Source organism: Centruroides vittatus, unplaced genomic scaffold (assembly GCF_030686945.1).
Source record: "Centruroides vittatus isolate TY-2023 unplaced genomic scaffold, ASM3068694v2 scaffold_1172, whole genome shotgun sequence".
In the NCBI taxonomy this organism is placed as follows: domain Eukaryota; kingdom Metazoa; phylum Arthropoda; class Arachnida; order Scorpiones; family Buthidae; genus Centruroides; species Centruroides vittatus.
The window spans coordinates 342275-365624 of NW_027122672.1; the positions used below are offsets into that span (position 1 = coordinate 342275).

General features: G+C 34.3%; 1 protein-coding gene and 1 long non-coding RNA gene across 2 annotated transcripts in view; both read right to left on the reverse strand.

Annotated features, from left to right (window-relative positions):
- Positions 1 to 8186: 8186 nt before the first annotated feature.
- LOC136986798 (uncharacterized) lies at positions 8187 to 11283 on the reverse strand. Its single transcript, XR_010882530.1, has 2 exons — positions 11202 to 11283; positions 8187 to 8358 (listed from the first exon to the last, which is right to left on the reverse strand). It is a non-coding gene; the product is annotated as an uncharacterized lncRNA (long non-coding RNA).
- Positions 11284 to 14663: 3380 nt separating this feature from the next.
- LOC136986773 (transcription factor TFIIIB component B'' homolog) overlaps positions 14664 to 23350 on the reverse strand; it is a 50824-nt gene continuing 42137 nt past the window's right edge. Inside the window, exon 10 of the mRNA XM_067284377.1 lies at positions 14664 to 15258. Within this exon, the coding sequence (XP_067140478.1) occupies positions 14783 to 15258 (476 nt within the window). The 3' untranslated portion in view covers positions 14664 to 14782. The remainder of the gene's footprint in view (positions 15259 to 23350) is intronic.

Here is a 23350-nt window from a genome sequence, read left to right on the forward strand (position 1 = left end):
CCCGTCACGTTAAATTGTGTGGCCCTCTAAGCAATATTATATATCTATTAAAACTTTTGTTTCCCATTATGTGTATACCAAAACAATTAAATAAATAAAAATTTGCGTGTGTCATTGTTATAATCAGGGCTGTGGAGCCGGTAGATTTTTACACGACTCCGACTCCGACCAGGGGCGGAGTTGTTAACAAAGTAGGGCCCGAAAATGCTGACGTCATCAGGTGGCCTCAGAATATTAGCATCAATAAATATAGTTCTAATAAAGATAGAACGTAGAAACTTTTTTATTCCAAAGCTAAAATATGCCTCTAAGAAATGAGTCAATAGGATCATTTTTACTTTTCTGTTGTTATATCTAACAGAGGAAAAGTGTAGCGATCGTTCAAAAATGATCCCACCCCAAATTTTTGCATTTTTGGACTCGGGGCACCTCGAAATGTCGAGATACGCAAAAGATTCGGTATTTTTTTCTTGTATGTACGAATGTTAGAGTGTATGGGAGACACGATTTTGAATCGGAGTGGGATGGTTTAACGCAGGAGTTATTAAGCTTGAAAATAGTTGAACTAAATCGGTTGATACACATTCTCACATCCGTTTGCACTTCTCTACGTTTCGAGGCTTCCCGAGTGCAAAAGATAAAAGTCTGAGAAAGTCATTCTTTTCCTTTGTTACAGGCCTATACTGTATAACAGCCGGGAAAATAATAATGACGACGATTCTGATTATTATTTTTAATACAAAATAAAACGATACCGAATATATAAGTTCACATTTATTGACTCGTTTGATGATGGCATTGGTATTTGGTAGGCATGTATAAATAAAAATAGTAAATACTTTCTTATACAAACAAATTAGTTTAATGAAAATGTTGTACAGTACATAATATACGAGTATATTGGGTAATATATAAGTATATAGATACATTAAACTAAGTCAAGAATGAGAAATGTAACATTTAGACTGGTAAAAGAGGTTGCTTATTTTACCATGTTGATTAATTTATTATTTTTCATGTCTGTCATAAACTGAATTATTTCTTACAAAAAATATCACTTCTATTAAGTCAGCATTCACTGAAGCTCTTAAATCATATTTAATAATTTTAAGAGAGGAAAATAAACGCTCTACCGAAACTCGGTTGGTGACAATGCTGTGACAATCAATGTTGTAGTTTAGATAATGTCTGGATAATGCGGTATTGCCGTTTTAACACCCAAACTCGAAGATTGGTCAATGTGTATTTCATTAATGAAAGTTTAGACCATACAAAAATAAATTTTGAGTCTTTTTGCCTATTAATATCCTTTTATTCCAAACCAGGAACCTCGAAATTTATTTTTGTATGGTCTAAACTTTCATTAATGTAATTAGTCAAAATAATCCTACGGGCTTCTATGTACAAAATGGCCAATTTGATTTATTTTTTCCAGTGAATCTTCAAATTTTGTAAGATTTCCTTTTCTGTCTGTGCTCATATTAGAACTCGAGCTTAATTTTGAGGGTAGAGACGAGTTTTATATAAAAAAAAAAAAAAAAAAATCAGCAGATGAGCCAGATGTTGCTCACGTAAAAAGTAACGATAACGAAGATTAAGATATTTAGATTATGGCCGATTTAAACTGGTTTTCACCGGGTGCAAGAATTAGGTCCTCTCTCTTCCGAGGCTAATTAGAGAATTTTTAGACGGATCTAAATGTTCGATTTTCACAAAAACGCAAAATACCGCATCTAAAATAGTACGGACGGTTCTTCGGGGTATCCTTAACCCTCTCTCTCTTCCCTCCGCGAGAGGAATTTCGAAAAATCCCTTTAGTGTACATTCTTATGATGTATCCTAACTGTGTACCAAATTTCAACTCTTAACAGTTTGAACTCTGAGCTTATCATTATTATTATTATTAATCCCATCTCGATTATATTATAAGATTGTGAATGCTAATAACGAGTAAAATATTCATTAAGTCCGACCACACTGCAGATATGACACATGACTCCTTCCATGTCTGCTGTACCCTGTCGACCTTTAATAAAGAACCAAAATTTAATAGCATTAATGCCCTTTATACACACGCTACTGTACCAAATTTTGTTTTTTAAACTTTACTCATTCTGAGATATTGTTTAATAGTTCAGAGCAGAATAAAGAGACAATATGTAGTATAATTAAATTGACGTTTCACTTCACCGCTTTTATATCACGTGATCGAATTGTTTACTTTGACGTTGCACGTGTTAAAACACAACGCGTTTATGTATTTACATTGTTGCCAGCTGACGGTCAGTATATTTACAATGGCGGAAGTCTTACCAATATACCTTTCGTAGTTCTTTTTCGTAAACCCAATAAAATATATAATAAAACTTGTGTACACCAGAATCGCATAGTACCAAATATTTTTTGGTTTGCCGGATTTCCGTTTCGAACAGCTTTTTAACATAAAAAATCGTTCCATTCCGAAGAATTTTTTCCCGTTTAGACTTATTCGGGTTCTGTTTTAGACAGGTTTTATCGTACACTGTTTAATTTACGTAAATATTTTAACTTTAACATAACTAGAAGAAAGAAATATACTTATAAATTGGACAATTAATTATGAAATTCCCTCTGCATAGTTCGAATTCCCCATTACACATTTTGTGTCCAGTTGCATGTTAGAATATTCTCTGGTTCAAAACATACTCTGAATGGGCATAATCTAAAAATCTATGTTTCTTTATACAATTTGAACATATCAAACATTAACAAATATGTAACATATTCTTTATAAACCGTTTTTCAAAACTTTTGCGATCGTCTAAAATTTTTAGTCTACCCCTCGAATGGTCGCAACTCCTAGTTTAAAAAACTGCCAGTTCTTGACAGCTCAGTAGATGGAAATTATTCTGCAATAAAATGTATTAACTAATGTAGTACCTATATTTTGTACAAGTAGAAACATAATGGTATTTCGACAGAATGTTTATTTGTGCAAATTTTCTTCGTGCGTCGTTTTGAGTAGTTTATCAGTCGGTCTAAAAGCACAGTATAACAGTTAGCAGCTCGAAAAGTATGAGAAAGGTGTGCATTATAATCGAGAATATACAGTAGAACCAAAAACTTCTAGAAATCTAGTAGTTCTTTAGCGGAGGAAAAAAAGACACGAAATATCAATGACGAGATGATACGTATAAAAATGGTGATTGCGAATTGGATTTTTTCAATAATTAACGGTTGTTTCGGGTGTAAAGTGTATTTCTGAAATGATCGTACATCGTACGTCACCTGAAATAATCTGTACGATAATTATCGTACAGATGGCAAATCTGCCTTGCCGCAATTTGTAGATTTTTCTCACAGCAGCGCTGTTTTACTGTACTGATTCCCTGCACTGATACAAGTTTTATAAGTGTGAAAATTATTAATTTTTTCAGTATTATTCGAATAATCTTTCAACATTATTTTTCTTAGTACTTTTTGCTGTTTTTGTAAGATTAATTTACTGTGGCTCATTTTTCTGTACCATTTTGTACTTGGAATAAATCAAAAATGTGTCAACTGATGAAATTAAAGGTGTCGAAGAGGTAATTGAACCAGAACTGAAACTGATTGCAACCAGACCTTGTAACGTTATACAAACCAATATTTGTTCTGTAACAATGGCGTACATTGGTGGCTACTTAGTTAGGGTTGTAGAAGAGCATGTTGATTGTTCTGACTGTTTGGACATGATTCAATCAGTGAAGACTCCACTCTCTTCTATGAATCTAATAAATTTAAATGGTCGTGGGAAACTTTTATATCCAAAGCTAGAATTTATTATATTTTTGCTACAACTAGAAAAAGCAATTGAAGTTGCTCTACCATCTTTTATTCGCCAGCCAGCTGTGATGTTTCGTCTGTGCAAAATAATTCAGCCGTCGATAGAAAAATATCCAATAATTGCACGTAGCCAAGACGTAAGCGCCCAAAAATAGTTTATAATTTGATTTTAAGAAAATATATTAGACCCTACATTTCAAACTACTCGCAAACTGTAAACAATGCATACATAAGGGAGGATCGTAAACCCCACAGTAAAACTTCAGAAAGTAAACTCTAGTTCAGAAATATTATCAAACGTGCACCTTTAAAAAGGTAAATTTGAATTTGGTAAAATAGCTTTTATTTTATTTTTTGTTTGCTATGAAATAAAGTCATTTGATAGGATCAAGGAAGAGGAAGACTTAATTTAATAATAATAATAATAATAATAATAATTTTTGTTTTAGATGGACAAATTGCATAAAAATAAGCAATATCTCACTCGTTCCCTCACAACCTCTGTAAAGGACCGCTTTTGGCAGAGCAGGTATAAAAGCAACACGACCTTGGTAATTGGTCCCACCTTACGTTGTGTCTATAAACGGTCGGGAAGACAAAGGCTGTAGCGTCTCCGTTTATAGGACTCGTCTGTATGCGTCAATGTGTTTGCCACATGTTTGTCGGCTAGAAAAATGTAAACAAGGAACGGACGTGACGGTAAGCTGTTTCGTCGTGAGAAGAGCGGACGTTTTTGAAAGCTTCCGGGAAAGGAAGGACCCTGATTGGTCGTAACTTTTCGTCAAGGGACTCTAAATCAGCGGTTCCCGACCAGTGGTCCGCAAGAGCTAAAGTATGGTCCGCGAAAGATTTAAAACTTTTATTCATTTTAAATTATTATTTCCACATTGATACAAAACGAATTTAATTTTTACTAAAAATGTTATGTTTTCTATTATAATAGTACTGTTGAAGCATGTTACTCTTGAGTTTAACGATTACTTATGTTAAAAGTTTTGATTAAAGTTTATTTTTAAATTGACACAGTTTATTTTTCTTAAACCTTGTGGTCTCTGGTCAAAAAAAGGTTGGGAACCGCTGCTTTAAATAGTAAGAGTGGCGAGAGGAACGGGGAGAAGGGCAAGAGACGGATGGTACGATAGTCTCGGGCACTTAGCCCGCTGAGCGTAGAGAGATTGTTCTCCTCAGGCAACGATCTGGGGACGGGTAAGTGCGGAGACTGGACAGGTCGTACGGTTGAGCCAACTCCACAAACCGACCGGAGTTTCCCCAGAGTCTAATAGTCCCCGAAGAACAAGCTGTTACGTGAGACACCCTCCCTTTGTTGTACCGTGTGTGTAATGTCGTCAAACTTGTATATTCTGAAATATTTTGTTTTGTAAATAAACTGTAAATATTCACTGGATTGAGTGTGGAGGTGTACCTTTCTACGAACCAACGTAAGAACCAACTCGAGACAGATTATCGTAAAGATCTTCACTGGATTACAATAAAGATCTTCACTACCTCATTCTCTCTTTGTTTCCTGTAGTTCCATGAACCGCGCCCTCACCATCTAAGAGAAAAGAGTCAGAAAAGGAAGTTCTAGAAGTGAGAAGGAACAAAGAACAAAGACAAATCTTCTAAAACTCTGATTAAAATTAATATATATATAATGGCGTCTACCACAGAAAAATTGAATTTAGTGATTATGTATATACAGTGGCGTAGCGTGGGTGTCAGCCGCCCGGGGCGGAGGAAAATTTCGCCCCCCTCTTAAATAAAATACGGGGAATCCCTACAAGTCAGTACAATCTGTACTGACTTGGCAACACCGTCTGTACAGTACAGACGGTGTTGTCAGTCTCTACAATGAGCAAGATGTCATTATTATGCATTCATTTAAAGAAAGGGGATTTCCCAGTTTCATCACAGAATAAGTAATGAAAAATACCGTGCTCATTTCAATCGGTATCGTAGCTGCGATAAAAATATGAAATGGAATGGTTCAAATTTTTACAAGATATTATTATTATTTATTGTGAAAAAATGCCGCCCGGGGCGGGCCGTCCCTGCCGCCCCCACTACGCTACGCCACTGGTACCTATAGATACGTAATGTGCATCTCCTGCATTGCCGCCATTTTTCATTCATATGTCGCTCCAATTACCCATAATTCATTGGAAAGTAGCAGTCAACATATCTGTTGAATGCTGAGTTAGTGCTGACAACAGCGCTACCTCAACATTGAAAAATGGAACGAATTTTAACGAGCGCCGAATCAATGTTGAAAATTGGAATGTCCCGTATGGACTTGTATTGTCATTGAACCTGATTGTGTTACGTTGTTTAACTACAATTCTAACATACCACTTCATATAAAACGAAACATATTTAATATGAAATACACTAAGATCAAAAACAGAACTAGTGTAAATACCAAACAAATTGAACATTTAAATGCACTCAAGAGAAAATTTATTCTCTTGACTGCATATACCCTAACAGAATTCTTAGCGCTTAAGAAAAAGAAATAGCCAAAAAAATAGATAAAGAAATAAGAGTAGATCCTAAACAAACGGACAAAATACATTCGTTTTCCGTACATAAAAGACTTATATGAGAAAGTTAATGAAGTGAAAAAAATTAATGTAAAATTGGTTCCGACATATGAAAAGCTACACTCTAGATTAACTGCGAAACAACTTAGGAAGACAAACATAGCAAAGAAAGAAGAAAGCAAAAATGGCGTTTATAAAATTCCGTGTACATGTGAAAATACTAATTTTTATACAGGAGAAACTAAACGTAAGATTGAAAGAACATATAGCCGATTTAAAATATCGAAGACTAAATTCTGCTTTTCATGAACACTGTCTTTTAAATAATTGTAATACAGTAGATCCCCTATAACACGGGTTCATATAACACGGTGAAAAAATTGCGATCGTATTCGTATAACACGCTAAAAGAGACTCGTATAAGACGGTAAAACCTCATCGCCGACTGGTGTTGCGACAGGATTGGTCGAATCTGGACCAATAGCGGATATTTTACAAACGGTTGAGTTTAAACGAGCACTGGACCTACTAAAAACCATTTATTATTCAACGGCCATAAAAATTATATTTCTATTAATGATGTCGCCAAAGTTCAGCGAATTTTTCGCAGAAAGATAACTTATCAGGAAACACGCGTCCGCCGTTCGATGAGCCGCTCCGCGACGAAAACAAGCTTAAGCAATAGCGTCGTCGAACGGTGCGCACTCGGTAAGTAATCCTACAATTTTTTGTGTATGGCATAGTTTATATGGATTTTTCCCGAAAAATTATACGTGATTTGAAATGTTGAGTCAAATTAGTCTAGAATCGATTAATTTTATGAAAGAAAACCTTTCAAATAGCCGTAGACCCTAAACTGCACACGTGCCCGGCTGTGATTGGCTCGTATATTTAAGTGACTCGTACAACACGGAATTCATATAACACGGAACGTATCTACCGTGTTATAGGGGGGCCTACTGTAAATATTTTATACTGAGAAAAAGATACATTTAAAATTAAATTTAAAGAAAGTGTAGAAATCATCAAACTCAAAATTGTATAAATAAAAATCCTAGCATTTCAATAAGTGAAAACTGGCTAAAAATTTTATATTAACTATTAATCATGTTCACCATTTTTTTAATTATTATAGTTCACGCAATAATTTATAATAATAGATATTAAACTGTTAAATAACTTAACAAAAGATATACAACTGTAAAATTGTCATAGGCGTTATACGATATGCAAATTTGTATTATATTACGTAAAGGATGAACGAGTATCAACAGAGGTAATGATTTTACAAACGTAATTTATGAGTGACATACAGATGGAAAGTATAGTTAATTAAGTACTGTCTTTAATAATAGTTGTCCCCCAGGTAATGGAGGTGAATAGTATTTTACATCGGACATTGTTCGGTATGCTTAACTGTCTTAGTGCATTGCGATGTCTCTGACGTATAAAGCCTTAAAGATGTATTGAAGAAACTTGAGAATACGCTGTTCATGATGCAACTTTAATTTGTAAAACTTGTGTATGCATAGGTATGTTTTAAATCAAAATATTTTTATAAATCCTTAAAAACTTACGTATTTTTTATACACGTGTTGTATACTCTTAATATTTTAGTTGGCTGAAGAGGGGCTTAGGATGTCGGGCCCCGTCCCTCACCACCCGGTCGCCCCTTGTGGGCCTGGCCGAACCCATAATGGGCCTACTAAAAGAGGCCCTCTTAGTGCCCACAGGGCGGAAAGAGTTAAAAAAAAAAAAAAAAAAAAGAGGGGCTTAGGAGACCGAAACGTGTATATTTTCACACGTATCGACTAAATTAAAGATGAGAAAAACCGCCAAGTGTATTAATTTATAGCACTTTATTGTGTTTGAAGCAGCAACAAAGTTTACAGCACGGTTTCAGATTATTAAAAGAAAACATTTTTTTTTTTAAATATCATATTTGCATTTTACTGCGGAGGCAGTAACCTGAAAAGGAAAGTCGCCTCCGCGCTTGTGAATTTCTGGACTGCCACTGGAACGAAAAACAGAAGCAAAGTATTTTACTTTTGTTAATTAAACGTTGCAATTTTCTATTTATTTATACAATTAAATGTAATACCATCGGCCATGTTTTATATCTACTTGCAAGCCTAGAAGTTTGACAATGCGTTTGGAACGTCGAGCATGCTTCCACTGACGTTCCAAACGCCATTGTCAAACTTCTAGACTTACAGGAAAGCGGCGCCGAACGTCCGACGTACACGTTTCGCGTTGAAAACTTCGGCCGCAACCTCTATTGCTTTAGTTGTCGAGATTTTATTGTTTTCTGATGTAAAACTTTTGAGATTTGAAACATTACTTTTAATACTTTTTTAAAGTAATTATAAGTATAAACCACACTCGTACCCAGCAGAATTCAATATACAAAAAACTTAAACAAACACCTTAATGTTCGTTGAGAAATTTATTAATTTAACTAACGTTTTCGGCTTATTCAATAAGCCATCTTCAGGTTTTAACTTTCGAACAAGAAACAATATCGTTCTATTAAAAGAATACAATAGTTTGAAAAAATTCAAATCATTAGTAACGGACAAAAAATAAAACAAAGAGGATGAACATGGTAATAAAAATAAATAAATAAAATAAATAAATAAAAATGGTAATATAAATAAATAAATATACAAAAATATATAAAAACAAAAAAAGAAAAAAAGGAAGAACGTGGTAATATAAATAAATATACAATAAAATCGTAAAAGATACAACGAATGTAAGGTAAAAACGTTTTACTCGTGCCCATATATACTACTATCTATCCTAACCAGAAATACTTTCCCATAGAGCTCACGTGTCTCTTATAAATTTTTAACTGCATATTTCCAAGCAGAAGGAAGACCTTCTGCGTCCCTTGCGTTAATACATTTATCTCTTAGTTTGCTTCTGTAAATTTCTAATACAGAATTTGTAATACAATAAGTATCTGGGAGGGATTATGAAAGAAATAGCAAGAACTAAGGATACAAGGGTGATCTTGAAAAGAGCTCCGAATTTGTATAAAATACTTAGAAACGATAAAGGGTTAGTTAAAAAAGAAGATAAGGCGGGTGTGTATAAGATTCCCTACGAGAACCAGCTATTAGGTATTAATAAAGATTATGTAGGGGTTACTACTAGAAACCTAGGAATAAGGATCAAGGAACATAAATATGATATTAGAAAAGGTTCCAACACAACGGTATTAGCCCAGATGGGGCAGGCGGAGGGATCCTTAGTACATTGGAATGAGGCGAAAATCATAAAGCAGGTACACTCCCCAACTTTGGCAAGAGCGGCTGAAAAGATAGAAATTTACAGAAGCAAACTAAGAGATAAATGTATTAACGCAAGGGACGCAGAAGGTCTTCCTTCTGCTTGGAAATATGCAGTTAAAAATTTATAAGAGACACGTGAGCTCTATGGGAAAGTATTTCTGGTTAGGATAGATAGTAGTATATATGGGCACGAGTAAAACGTTTTTACCTTACATTTGTTGTATCTTTTACGATTTTATTGTATATTTATTTATATTACCACGTTCTTCCTTTTTTTCTTTTTTTGTTTTTATATATTTTTGTATATTTATTTATTTATATTACCATTTTTATTTATTTATGTTTATTTATTTATTTTTATTACCATGTTCATCCTCTTTGTTTTATTTTTTGTCCGTTACTAATGATTTGAATTTTTTCAAACTATTGTATTCTTTTAATAGAACGATATTGTTTCTTGTTCGAAAGTTAAAACCTGAAGATGGCTTATTGAATAAGCCGAAAACGTTAGTTAAATTAATAAATTTCTCAGCGAACATTAAGGTGTTTGTTTAAGTTTTTTGTAATTATAAGTATTTAATTTTAAATATGTACTTTTATATAAATTAATAGATAGCTTAGAGTTATTCTAAATATAACTAATTTAAGTAACCATGAGTCTAATATAATTATATAATAATATAAGTAACTAAAGTCTATATGATATATAAATATTTGGTTAATGTTACCTATGGTTTCAAGATGGTGGCTCGTCTCTGATTCCAGCAAATAGAAAAAAGGAAACAGTGGGGACGCACGTTCTAACCTAACCTAACCTATTCTGATAAATTACCATAATTATTACCAACCAAATTATTAGAATAGGTTAGAACGTGCGTTCCCACTGTTTCCTTTCTTCTATTTGCTGGAATCAGATACGAGCCGCCATTTTGGAACCATAGGTAACATTAACCAAATATTTTTATACATTATAGTTAAATATTTTTACTTTGTTTTACAATATGAGTTAATGTTATGAGTAAGAAAGTCTATGCTAAATTAAATGCGCTGTTCTTTTGACTTCGTTGATTTACTTTTCACTGATCATTTAATGATGCCTTCCACTGTATTTCTCTAACCCGCTTCAAGTAAGTGAGGAACCAGGGGTATATGAATTTTCTTTATACCTCTTAATCGGTAACAGTTTGGTAGAAACTGCCCATTATGTCTAGTATGGGGATCGAGATTGTGAAATCTCAACCCAGTCAGGATGCTGACACCAGTTAAACTATTATTTCTAATCGCGGTTTACTCACCGTCTAAATTTAATATATCACTAAGATAAAGGAGGGCTTAGAATCTATGGAGTAAGGAGACACGTAGTTAAGTGATAAGATGTCCGTTTAGATAATGACAATCAAGTTAATTAATAATCAAAAACTATTTTACTATATAAAATATGAATTTAGTTTGTATGCTTGTTATGTTAAAAATGGACAGGAATCCAGTTGTTATTATGCCTTAACTAAATGTCCCTAATCTGAGAGTTCGACAGAAAGTTTACAAAAATCCTTTATATTACCTCTTAATAACTTATACAGTACAATAACAATTCTGTTCTGTGGGCGGAAGTTCCATTCCAGGGAGTATGGCACTTATTGAAACATAGGAGGATATAGTAATGTGCACCGAGTTTGGCGCGCATCTCTTATTTATACTCCCATTCTCCTACAATGGAGATTCAAATTTTAGACCATCTGACTGGGTGTCATGATGAGTCTTTTGGTTTAGTCGGCCCCTTAGTCATGGGGAGATAAAGATCTCTCTCAGGAACTGGCTGTCAACACAGGAAACATTTGTTCCTTGTTCTCTTTGATTGTTTTTAACTTTTTTTAAAATAAAATATCGAAATATTATATTTAATTTTTTAAAAATATTTTCTGTTAAAATATTGATGTCTTCAGAAATCTCGCACATATATTTGGTTGAGCTGTAATTAACTTTCGTTTCCTCACACGCTTCTCGCTGGTTTTCGCAGGTGATGCGTTATTTGTTACCTCATTATAAACCAAAACTGAAAATATTTTGCTAGGCGTAACTTCTGAAGTTTCTATTGGTATATCATTATCACTATTTAATTCTTTATTATGAAAGTCAGACTTAACTGAAAAATGTGAAAAATCTTCTGTAATATCTTCTATTGTTAATCTGAAGAATCTCATCCTTTGTCTTATGTACATTTCCATTATAAGACAAATATGACTGATTCTGTTGATTTATATCAACTGTTTTCTCTATTAATGGAGATTTGGGAATTGAATTGAATTCTTTTTGCAACCAGATTTGTTCTTGTTCTTTTGGGAATGAATCTATAATTTTTCAACACATTCTAGTTTGCACAACAGTTATATCAATGCCATTTTTCTGATTACATTAAGAGAATTTTCATTTTTCTTTAAGGCTGGCTTTTTTGTCAAATTAGTTTTCTTGGCTGTAGCATCAGTACTGTCTCGAATACTTGTTCAGTACTGTCTCGAATACTTGTTCAGTATTGTGTCGAATCTGTAGCCTTGACCTTCTAGTTGTGATGACCAGATAATTCTAAAAAAAATAATTAAGTTAAGAATTTCTTTTTTTTTTTTTCGTTTTGTTGAGATTATATTCTTATCAACTTTATCATCATTATTTGAATATCCTAATTCACAGTCGGTGTCTGCGTTATTGACTTATTTTTCTGAAGTATAATTTTAGCAGCTGCTTTTTTGGGCCAAATCTCAAAAATCAGAAACCAAAGTAATAAACTAATACATAATTTAAACGCTAATTGGACAGTAGGAAAAAAGCAATTTTTGATATATTTTGGGGATCTTCCGAAAATAATGCTACACTACGTTTACTAAAGTCGTATAGGCCTAATGGTTGGCGGAGACAAAGCAATTTTGTCTTTCGCTTGAGTTGTTCGGTTTTCCTGAAGGGATCAGCATAGTGGGATGTATCACACTGGGATCCCTTCTGATGACTTAAATTCGATCTCCCGCCATTGGCACTGTTTGCCGTAGAGCAGTGTTCTTCAATTTGGGGCGTAAGCCCACCAGGGGGCAATTTGAATGTTTTGGGGAACAATGTGCAAATAATTAATTTGTTACATTTTCATTTCAGTTCTATATATAAGCCTGTATATATTTTGAAACTTTATTTGCTGTTTTTTCATAGAGTTAGATAGATGACCAGCACAACTCCATAAAAGTTTAAAAGAAGATGAAAACACCTAAACCTGTTTGAAATGGAAACTTGCCAAAACGGGGGGATTTAGCACTATGTGATTCACGTAAAGTGGAGTCTTATTGCAATGATAATCGAGATAATTTGAAGAATGGAGTAAATTCCAACTTTTATTGTGAAAAACTTGTTATGAATGAGTCAGGCAGTTGCAAGGTGAGATAGGTTGTAGATCGGCATTTGAGAGCCACTCAGGACTTTATTGCCAACATGAAAAATTACAAAGTTCTGGCTTCGTTCTGTCTTTCACCCTTGTTGGTCCATTCCATTACAGGGTCTGGCCCACGTGTGAAATGCTGAATTGTGGAAGAGCACAAAGCCTAAATTGGCAAGTCCCAACTTTTTTTAGCCACTGCCTTCTCTGTTGACTAAACTTATATCCAACATCCCTCTTAATCCATTTTCTCTTGTGTGAAAAAGGTTAGGAATTATTCTTAGAAAAACTTTCGAAAAATAATTCCACCTTAAATTTTCTTACACATATTCCACTGACTTGTGTCGATTATGTCTGCTGTGATCTTTGAGCAGGTTACCCGTGAAATTACTTGAAAGCTAGTGCGTGCGAAATTTCTGACATACTATTTCAAGTTTAAAATCCTTCAAGCTTGCTCAAAGAACACAGCAGACACACTCCACCGACTTCGTGCCAATCGGGGAAACACTCTTAAGGCTCAAAATAGAGTACATTTTGAGCATATCATGTGAAACTGTACCCATTACATCAAAACATTCTTTCTAACTAGAGTATTTCGTTTCAAAAAATTATTACTGGCACAGAATGGTTTACGGATACCAAAACCACACTTCACCAGTGAAATTCTGGCCTAAAGTTATGACAAGCAATCCTCCCTTCCCATTGAACATTCTTAAGGTGAATCCAAGATGGCCAACAGACATCAGAATGGGTATGTCGTAATTTGGTCGTCAGTTTTCAATGATATCATTTGTATGATAATGTTTAAGATGTGTGTTTTCTGCTCAATAAAGATTCGGTAGGAACCTTTATTGAGCAGAATGCACACTTCTTACACATTCTGAAGAAATTTGAAGTAAAAAAACTCGAGAAAATTAAGAGTATGCATTGCAGAACTTTCAGAGAAGACACTGTGACTTGGCAGCATTGTACTCGTCTGCTAATTGCTAGATTGCCAGTTTATCTGTGCGAGTAAGCTATTTTTTTTTTCTTTTTCAAATCAATGCAATTTTTACAATATTTGTAAATTAGATGAGTTTATAATTTTGTCTGCTCACATTTTCAGAATTGCTTTTCTATTAAAAATAATTTTCTCTTCTTTGAAAACTCATCTGTTAAAAATAAATTTTCAAACGTTTTCAGAATTTCAGTCCATTCAGAAAAAGTTATCTATACAATATCATTGGAAACTGTCATTATAAGTGTGAAACTTTGGAATGAAAAGAGACAATGTACATTAACATATTTGGAGTACCTGACTTGACTTGTCCCTTATTTTTTGTGTAAAAACATTGTCCAGTTAGTTTGTAAATACGAAAATGTGGCGCACTGTCACATTTTATTGTGGAAAATTTTCTCATCTAAAAAAGAATGGAGGTGCTTCTGGCAAAGAACGTATTTAATACATATAAAAACAAAACCCGGTTTCCTCCTTTTATTGTTTTTTTAATAATTGCAAACAATTTACTAAAATAATTTTTAATATTTATATAACTTCTTTTTACAAATGTTTATTATGTTTTTAGAATTTGATAAATTTTATGTTGCTATTTATTACGGTAACTCGATAAATAATAATAATTATCATTTAATGCAAATATATACAGTATAAATATGTACAGCACATTGCAAAAGTTGGAATTTTAAAACTGCCGCTTACCTCCAAACCGCGCATTACCGTACTTTTAGAGCTAAGATTCTTGTAACTTATCCTCGGAGGAATCGCAAGATTTGTCTGGCGGTCGGTCAGAGTTCGAACCGAACGGATGTTTGGGCGACACCACGTAGACGTGCAACACCTGTTCCTTGTTTGTCGTCTTCACGGGCAACAGAACTATCTGTCCGGGCGAGAGTCGAGAGACCTTGCTATTTTCCGGAATTGCATCGGGGACGAAGCCTTCCCCGCCCCGACAACCGGACTGCGCCTCTGCTTCTTCTGTAGTTTTTGAAAGATCTGTTTCACTGGACAAACTGTTACAAAAAGTGGAATTCTCCACCAGTCTACTTTTGATCACTTCGGATTCTTCGGGCATCTCTTCGCCTTCCACAGTCTTCTTGCAGTCTTCTCTCGAATTACTCAAAGAGTCTCCTGCCTGTTTGGCAGTTTCTTTTCTTCTCTTTTTGGGAATGTTGGCTTCATCATTTTGAAGAAATTCTTTCAAAGAACCTATATTAAAAAAAAGATTGATGTTAAATAATGTAACTTTTAAATAAAAAGTTCCATGTCATATTGAACTTTTTGAATTCAACACATTGAATATAAAATATTCAATGTTTTGACTTCAATGTTTTAAATAAAGAGGGTTAATTGGCATCTTTCCAAATTTGTCATCAATCTTGCAGTATTGATTTAACATTAGAACAGTAAGAGTGATTGTTTTGACCATCCTGTCTTGTTTCTTTTCTGACGCCTCCAAAAAATTTTGTTTGCCATTTTCTTTTTGTATTTTAAATATTATGGAAAAATTAATTGATAATATAGTATAACTGTAGATTAATTAATAATAGTTACAGCCTTTTACGAAAATTTTGTGTGCTGCTGCCAAACATTGGGAGATATATTTTAAAGCAATAAATACACAATAATACAATATTTTAATATAATAAAAAGATAAAAATTATGCATTTCACTGAGATACTGAGGTTTATCAACTCTCCCTCTGCTGTTATGTTTGTAAATTGATGATTTTTCAGCTAAACAAGACAATTTAGTCTCAAATTTCTTTTTTTTTAATGAGAGAAATCTTACTGTATTGAATCAAATTCACAATGCTTGTTTCCATCTAGGCACACACTGCTCAATAGCACAGGTGGAAACTTTAGCTATTTATGAGCTTAATTCACACTAGGTGTAGGAAGAACAAACGACACTACTTACACTATTGCATTTATTCTGACAGTAGGGTAGCTTTACACAGGATTGCAAAGTCTGATAGTTGCTTAAAACTCATCCATCTCATATACCACATCCTCAGACATTTAGACAACAACATTAGAATAGATTTTCAATGGTCCCGGGTCATGCGGGGGTTCTAGGCAACAAGACCGCTGACCGTCTTGCAAAGTCTTCAGTCACTAGCACTTTCAGTTACATTCCTACCTTATACATCAACAATAACAACAAGACGCAAATCTTCATTCTGTGGCAAGACAGCTGGGACTGTGACACCACTGGTAGCTCACTTACACTTTCATCCCCAAGGTTAACACTACTGCAACTCTTCACTTTTACTCTAGTTACACCCTCACTCAGCTACTTACGGGACACGGCAACTTTAAGCAATACTTGCATAGATTTAACCTTGAGGACAATCCACAATGTGATTTTAGTATTCAGGAGGACCAAACACTACTTCACTTTGTACCTATTGCAGTGAAAAACTATCACATTAGGGATAGTTTAATGAGAGCTGCTATTCTTGAGGGGTACAACTGGCCTTGCAATCCGCACCAACTCATTGAAATGCACACAATGTTCCATCGTCTACTTGCATTCATATCCCTAAGTGGGGCTCTTGAGAGCACCACTTGCTCTGGGGCACAGATGGCAATTAGCTTTCCCTTGCTTTGTTCCAACTGTTGGTATATAGTTGCCTTTCAACTTTGTATTTTAATTCTTATTTTCTGTCTTCTTTGTCAGTCTAAATTCAGTTAGTTTAAGTTAGTCATAGTTGTAAGTTAGCTTAGGGACTCTTAGCTTGGTTTCCGGTTAGGTTAAATTAGATTAGAGATTGTTAGCTTTAGTTGTCTAGTTAGATTCATTTTAGTTATGGTAGGTCATTTTATTTAGTTTGTTGTTGTTTTTAACATTAACTTACTAAAAATATATATATATATATATATATTGGGGTCTTGCTTGTTTGTCTTTTGTCAGTCTGTTCATCTCGTCTAGTTTGTTTTGTGTTTGTGTTTTTCGCACTGTCTGTCTAGCTATAAGTAGTATTAAGATTCGTGCTCACGTTCAGTTTTATTAGTATTAAGTAAATATAAGTCTTCCTACTAATAACCATTTGGCACTAACTTCAACACTTAGCTATTCTTGGCAGGACTCGATCATTGGTGTTCGCTACACTCAGATTTTCTTTTAGATCCTTTGGGGGATTATGGCCTTGCAGCCTAAAAACTGCACGCCAACATCAAACATAGAGGGTACTGTAGCCATATGTACGCCGTTCAGAGGGATGCAACCTTTCTCTACTATCTATCTTGTCTACCTCCTTCTTCCCCCTTTCCCTTACCCTCTTTTCTACTGGCTAAACATCTTGTGTACGGCTAAAGTCTTTCTTGTATGTATGTATTGAATCAATACAACAATGTTGTCACTTGTATGTTCTTTTGAAGGTATCCTTAGACATTTACAAAATGTGTCAAAATCAGAATGTGAATCAGGTAATGAGATGATGAAAGTTTCGGATGATGATAGTGGAGTAATAGTTTAGTATAGCAGTGGAACAACTGAGTTGACTCAAAAGATGCATTGGCAATTGGGATTATTGTATGAACAGACAATCTTCATCTATTGCTAGAGGAAGTAAAAATTGTCACTGTCACGGTAGAGTTAACTGCAGAAATGGGAGAATGTTACTGGAAATATTACCTAAAAAACAATTTTGCTGCCGATGGAACGGTGTGGGAGATTTTCAATATGCCATTTTGTGTTGCTGGAAGATGTGGAGCATGTAATATTTTGCATGAGAAGGAAGGACTGACCTACCCCATATGAATAAGGACATATAAATGATGACCTTGTGATGGTTATTCCTCGGCCAGCCAATTCTTTGTCGTGTGAAGAAATGCACGGAAGCTCAAGTGAAAAAACAGGTGCCATTAACTGCTTGACACACTGCATGCCTGGCACAGTATTGTTGTCACAACTGGACCACCGAATGGCATCGGGTATTGTTTAAGGATGAATCCCACTTCTGTCTGTGGAGGAATGACGGTCACGATGAGGGTGGTGGTATTCTGGAAAACTCCACGTCAGCCATTTTTGCCAAGCATCTCACTGGCCCCGCACCACGCATCATATTTCAGCAATGGATTACCCTGGCACACATTTCTGGTACTCTGATAGCAGACCAGAGTATTGCATGAATTATGGACCCACTGGTGCAAGCCACACCCGACACACTATTTCGGCAAGATAGTGCCCAACAGTACATCACACCAGTCCAAAGGCAATTCACATCCTTCCCCAGCCGGCATCTTTGCTGGATTTCTCTCTTGTTCAACACCTATGGGATTTCATCTGACATGAGGTGCACTGGGACCACCACCACATACCTTAGACAACATGCATGCTGAAGTGGACACCTCGGGCAACCATTAATTGCCTCATTGATAGTATGCTTTCTCATATAGTGGCCTGTATAGCAGCCCATGAAGCCATATTTGTTACTGAATAAACAGGCATCTTTTGCATATCTTTGTTCTTTTAATTATTTGCATGTCTCCCATTTCACTGTGCATGTGGCTATTTGCATTCCTTCTTGAGGAATGTATTTCTGTAAAAAAGTGAAAAAAAGTATATCACCTGTATGTAGTGGTGATATTCAGCAGGTTCGCACAGGTTCTGCCAAACCGTTGTTAGAATTTTCAAAGTTTTCCAAACCTTGTTAAACACACGTAACATTTCTCAGTGGTTTTGTTTCTTTTAAAAAATATATTAAAATATACATATTGTGAGCATGCAGGTTTTGAGGGTGTAAATTCGAGAGTTTAAAGGGGGTTCGTGACCCGCAAGTTCATCGGAAATCGATCGGATGTTGATTACACATCTGATCCGATCAGAAAGAGAAAACAAAAATCCAAGTCATCGCGATCCAATCAAAGAGAAAACAAAAATCCAAGTCATCACGAGTCAGCAAATTAGTCATCAAACGTTGAATGATAGGCTGGCTCAGTGCCAACAACGATCGTATAAAAACCTGATCGACTCTGGAAAAGGCGCAATCGTCCAGGAAGGTCTGAATCCAGTGTCTCCAGTCCCGGACATAAGACTGATGCCAGCTTCCATAGTCTAGGAGGTCATCGCATACTGTCATCGGACTACATAGTAAGGTATATCGATGTAGCCTTTGTAAACTCTCTCTCACTAGAAGTTAGGCATGTGACCACTTTATTGGTTAGATCGCGGTTAGCGATACAAATATTTTATCCGCATTTTAGCAGTAGTTATCTTTATATCTTTATTGTATGTTTGCTTTTGTTATTTAATAAACCTTTATTGTTATTTGTAAAACCTGTTTCCTGTCAAAGTAAGGACGTCTGTCGACTTACTAACGCATCTCACCACTCACTTTTTGCCCTGCTAGCCATCCAACGACAACGAGGTCTGATTTTACCAACCCGTGCAGCGTAAGTGGTCAGCGAGGTTTTCCCCCTGACCCTCTGCTTATCTCACAATATTATACCCTGTAACACTATTAAATTAGAGCCTTAGACCGTTCGTAGTTTCCAAGAAAACTGCTCGGAGCATGAGCCAGTACTGGGGGGAGCCAGTTAGTTGTTAGACGTGTGCGAGTCATGATGCAACATAGCTGAGTCTATTATTATACATTATAATAATACCTAATGATAAAATAAATGATTTAAAAAAGTTTTTTCTTGTTTAACTGCTTCCCCTATGACTTTTTCTGATTAAAAAAAAAGCCAATTTTTATAAGCTTATAAAATATTTTGAATGAAAAATATTAAAATATGTACAAAATAACCATTTTGAACACTGTTTATGCCAGAACTATATTTTTTGATAAATAATAAAAAAAATGTTAAATTTTAACCGACTGAATTTTGCAAATGCATCGTTGTTTTTATTTATTTGAGTATCTTAAGGTCAGTTTTTGTGCTAATGTTGCTAATGCATCATTTGAGGAAAAAAAAAATGTTAAGTTAAAATTTTCTGTTAGTGAACCCTTTGTTAAATATTTCAAATATCACCACTGCCTGTATGTAATACTTCTGTTACTGTAATTTATAAATCATTTTTTGTATTTTCCCCTGCTAAGATGTTTTAATGTATGTAAAATGTAAGAAATTTTAATAAAAATATTTAAAAAATCTACAGTCCATTATTTCTATAATTATTGCATTTATACCCATATTTCAAATTTATATAATATTTATTGCATAATAAAGTTTTTGTTTCATTTCTGTGTATATATATATATATATATACATGTTATCCATGCCACAGCATAAGTTGATTGCATGACTGCTCTTAATTGCCTATGCACCTTGGCCTGTCTTTCTTGTTGACCTTGGCACACTTGATTGTGACATCACACCTAAGATGGATAAAAACCTTACATAAACTGAAGATGGCGAGGTGAAACACCTGTGAGCTAGTGAGGCAATTTCAAAATGAATTTGATTGATAAAGGATTTTCTGGCATTTTTAGTGTGATGGTTGGTTAGGAAGTTTAGAATGGAAGTAATCTAGTTCTGATTTACTTTCAGTTCTCATAAAGAATTAATTTTAGGTTTCATGAAATTGAGTAAGTTTTGTGAACATTTGTTTTGTTTTTGATTTAAACTAATTACTGTTCTTTCTTTAACTTTTGTGTTATTATTGCTAACATATTTTTGTTTTTTTTTTTATTAATATCTTGTATATAGCTCATTTGTAACATTTTCAATAATTTTTTTTTTTGTTTCTATTGATATATGGATTATTTTTGTTCATGTTCTTCCCGTTCATGTTCCCCGTTTCCAAACTCTGGGACAGACACCGTACTGACTGACCCTCATCTTTTGTTACATGTAATGCTGCATTGTTAGGTTTGTTTCTGGACTATTACATGATGCATTACAAAATTTTTGATTTAGGAAGTTAATGATACCAAAACGTTTTCTAACTGGGAAATTTTATACCTCTCCAGAAATTTTACAAGTAAGGTCTTGGGCCTTTTTCAATCGGTCTTGAAATTTAGTCATGTGTTTGCAAACACTAGCCAACACATCTTAAAACTTAAAATTAATTCTCCACGAGAACTGAAAGTAAATCAGAATTAGATTACTTACAATCTAAACTGCCTAACCATCACACCAAAAATGCCAAAAAATCCTTTAATCAATCAAATTCATTTTGAAATTGCCTCGCTTGCTCACAGGCATTTCACCTTGCCATCTTCAGTTTATGTAAGGTTTTTATCCATCTTAGGTGTGATGTCACAATCAAGTGTGCCAAAGCCAGCAAGATAGGCCAGGGTGCATAGGCAATTAAGAGCAGTCATGCAATCAACTTATGCTGTGGGATGGATAACACATCTATGTATATGTGTATATATATATATATATAGAAATGAAACAAAAACTTTATTATGCAATAAATATTATATAAATTTGAAATATGGGTATAAATGCAATAATTATAGAAATAATGGACTGTAGATTTTAAAAAATATTTTTTATTAAAATTTCTTATATTTTACATATATTAAAACATCTTAGCTGAGAAAATTAATACAAAAACTGATTTATAAATCACAGTAACAGAAGTATTACACACAGGTGATATACTTTTTATAACTACACTTTAGACTATACAGGCTTTGTCTGATACTTTTTAAATTTTTCTTTAAAATAAAAAATAATTTATTGTACACATACTACTTACCCACTGACACACAACATGCTAGTGCATTCTTCAGAGTCAACTCCAAGGATAACCATCATAGAGTGACCTTTCCTTGGCCCACACACCAATGCAGTGATAAGGGCTTTCATCAATTTTTAAAAATTGCAGATGGTATTTTTTTATTAATTAAAATTGAAGACAAAGTTCATAGAAAAAAACTGCATTTTTTTCACTTTCGTGATAACCATACCACGATAGCCTGGCTTTTCGTTTTAGGCTACTTGATCACCAAAAAATTTTAAGAAACTCCTTTTAAATTGGATATTTTTTTTAAAAGTGTTTTTATCTTAGTTTAACACATTTTTTGTCTTCAATTTTAATTAAGGGCTTCTTTCTTGAGATCATGCTTATGACTGCCAGAGTGTCTTTTTTGTTTTTTGGTAAGCAAAGTTTAAAAGTGTATGATTTATTAATGTTAGTTCATCAAATTTACAATACTATCAAACTGTTTGTTGATGCATGGTCAATGCCATTTTCACTTTTGTCACGTGGCAAAACTAAGGTGGGAGTTTCACTGGATAACTTTCCTTTCTGGCAAAATTTGAGCTTCACTGAAGAGAGTTTGCAAAGCCTCTTCTATGTGGCTTACAATATTGTGATCAATCTCAAAATTTGATCAATTGATTTTTATAAAACTTTGCCACTTTCCATTTATTGCAATGAAGAATCCAAAAATGTTAAAAACAAAGTCATGGACCCCCCCCTTTTTTTTTGAGATACAAGGTCATAACATGAGTACGTGCAACAAAGCATTGCTATATCACACAATGTCCCAAGGTTGCTAGCACATCAACCATAAGCTTATAGAATTGAATTTGTTCTCAAAATTTGAAGGGCCGATTTTGACAAAACTTTGCCATTTTCCATTAGTTCTGATGAGGAATCAAAAAATGCAATGAGGTTCCATTTAAAAGTAAAAAATAGGGATCCATGACTTTATTTTTGATACACACTGGAGTCAAAGTAACAATATCTGTGCTCCCTGAAGTGATTGAGCATGCTTAACAGAAAAATAACAGCATTGTATGTGCCTAACGGAAAATAGATAAAAAAAACAAACAAAACACAAATAAAAAGCAATTGATGGCAATTGCCTTGTTCTTGTTTTGATTCTATGTCAGTCAGTGCAAGGACTGCATCTCCCATGGCTGGCAGGTACAAGCAGGGGAAGAGGGAGTACTTGTCCAGAGTGCCAAAATAATTAGTTTGCTCACTAACAAATTCATAGAAAACTGTCACACATGAGTATGAAAAATTATATTATCTCATAAAAAACCGGTGGAGCCAGGTTGAAAAATAAAGCTCGGCAAAAACATCTAAATAAAGAAAACTTTTGAAACTTGTGGCGTAAGAATATTGGTCCTGGCGATATTAAGGGTTTTAGTTGGTACTTTAACATTACACGCGTTGCCGAGCTCTATTATAGAGTATGGTAGCACTATACGACAAAATATAATATCCATTATATTACTAAAAAGTAATTTTATAATTTTTAAATTTTTAACAGACAATAACTACAGACTATAACTACAGGAGGTTTTGGATGGAGCAATATCATCATGATGATAAATCACAAAACAAGCATCATCATAAAAAAAGGCTTCAAGCTTTATTTTGTGCC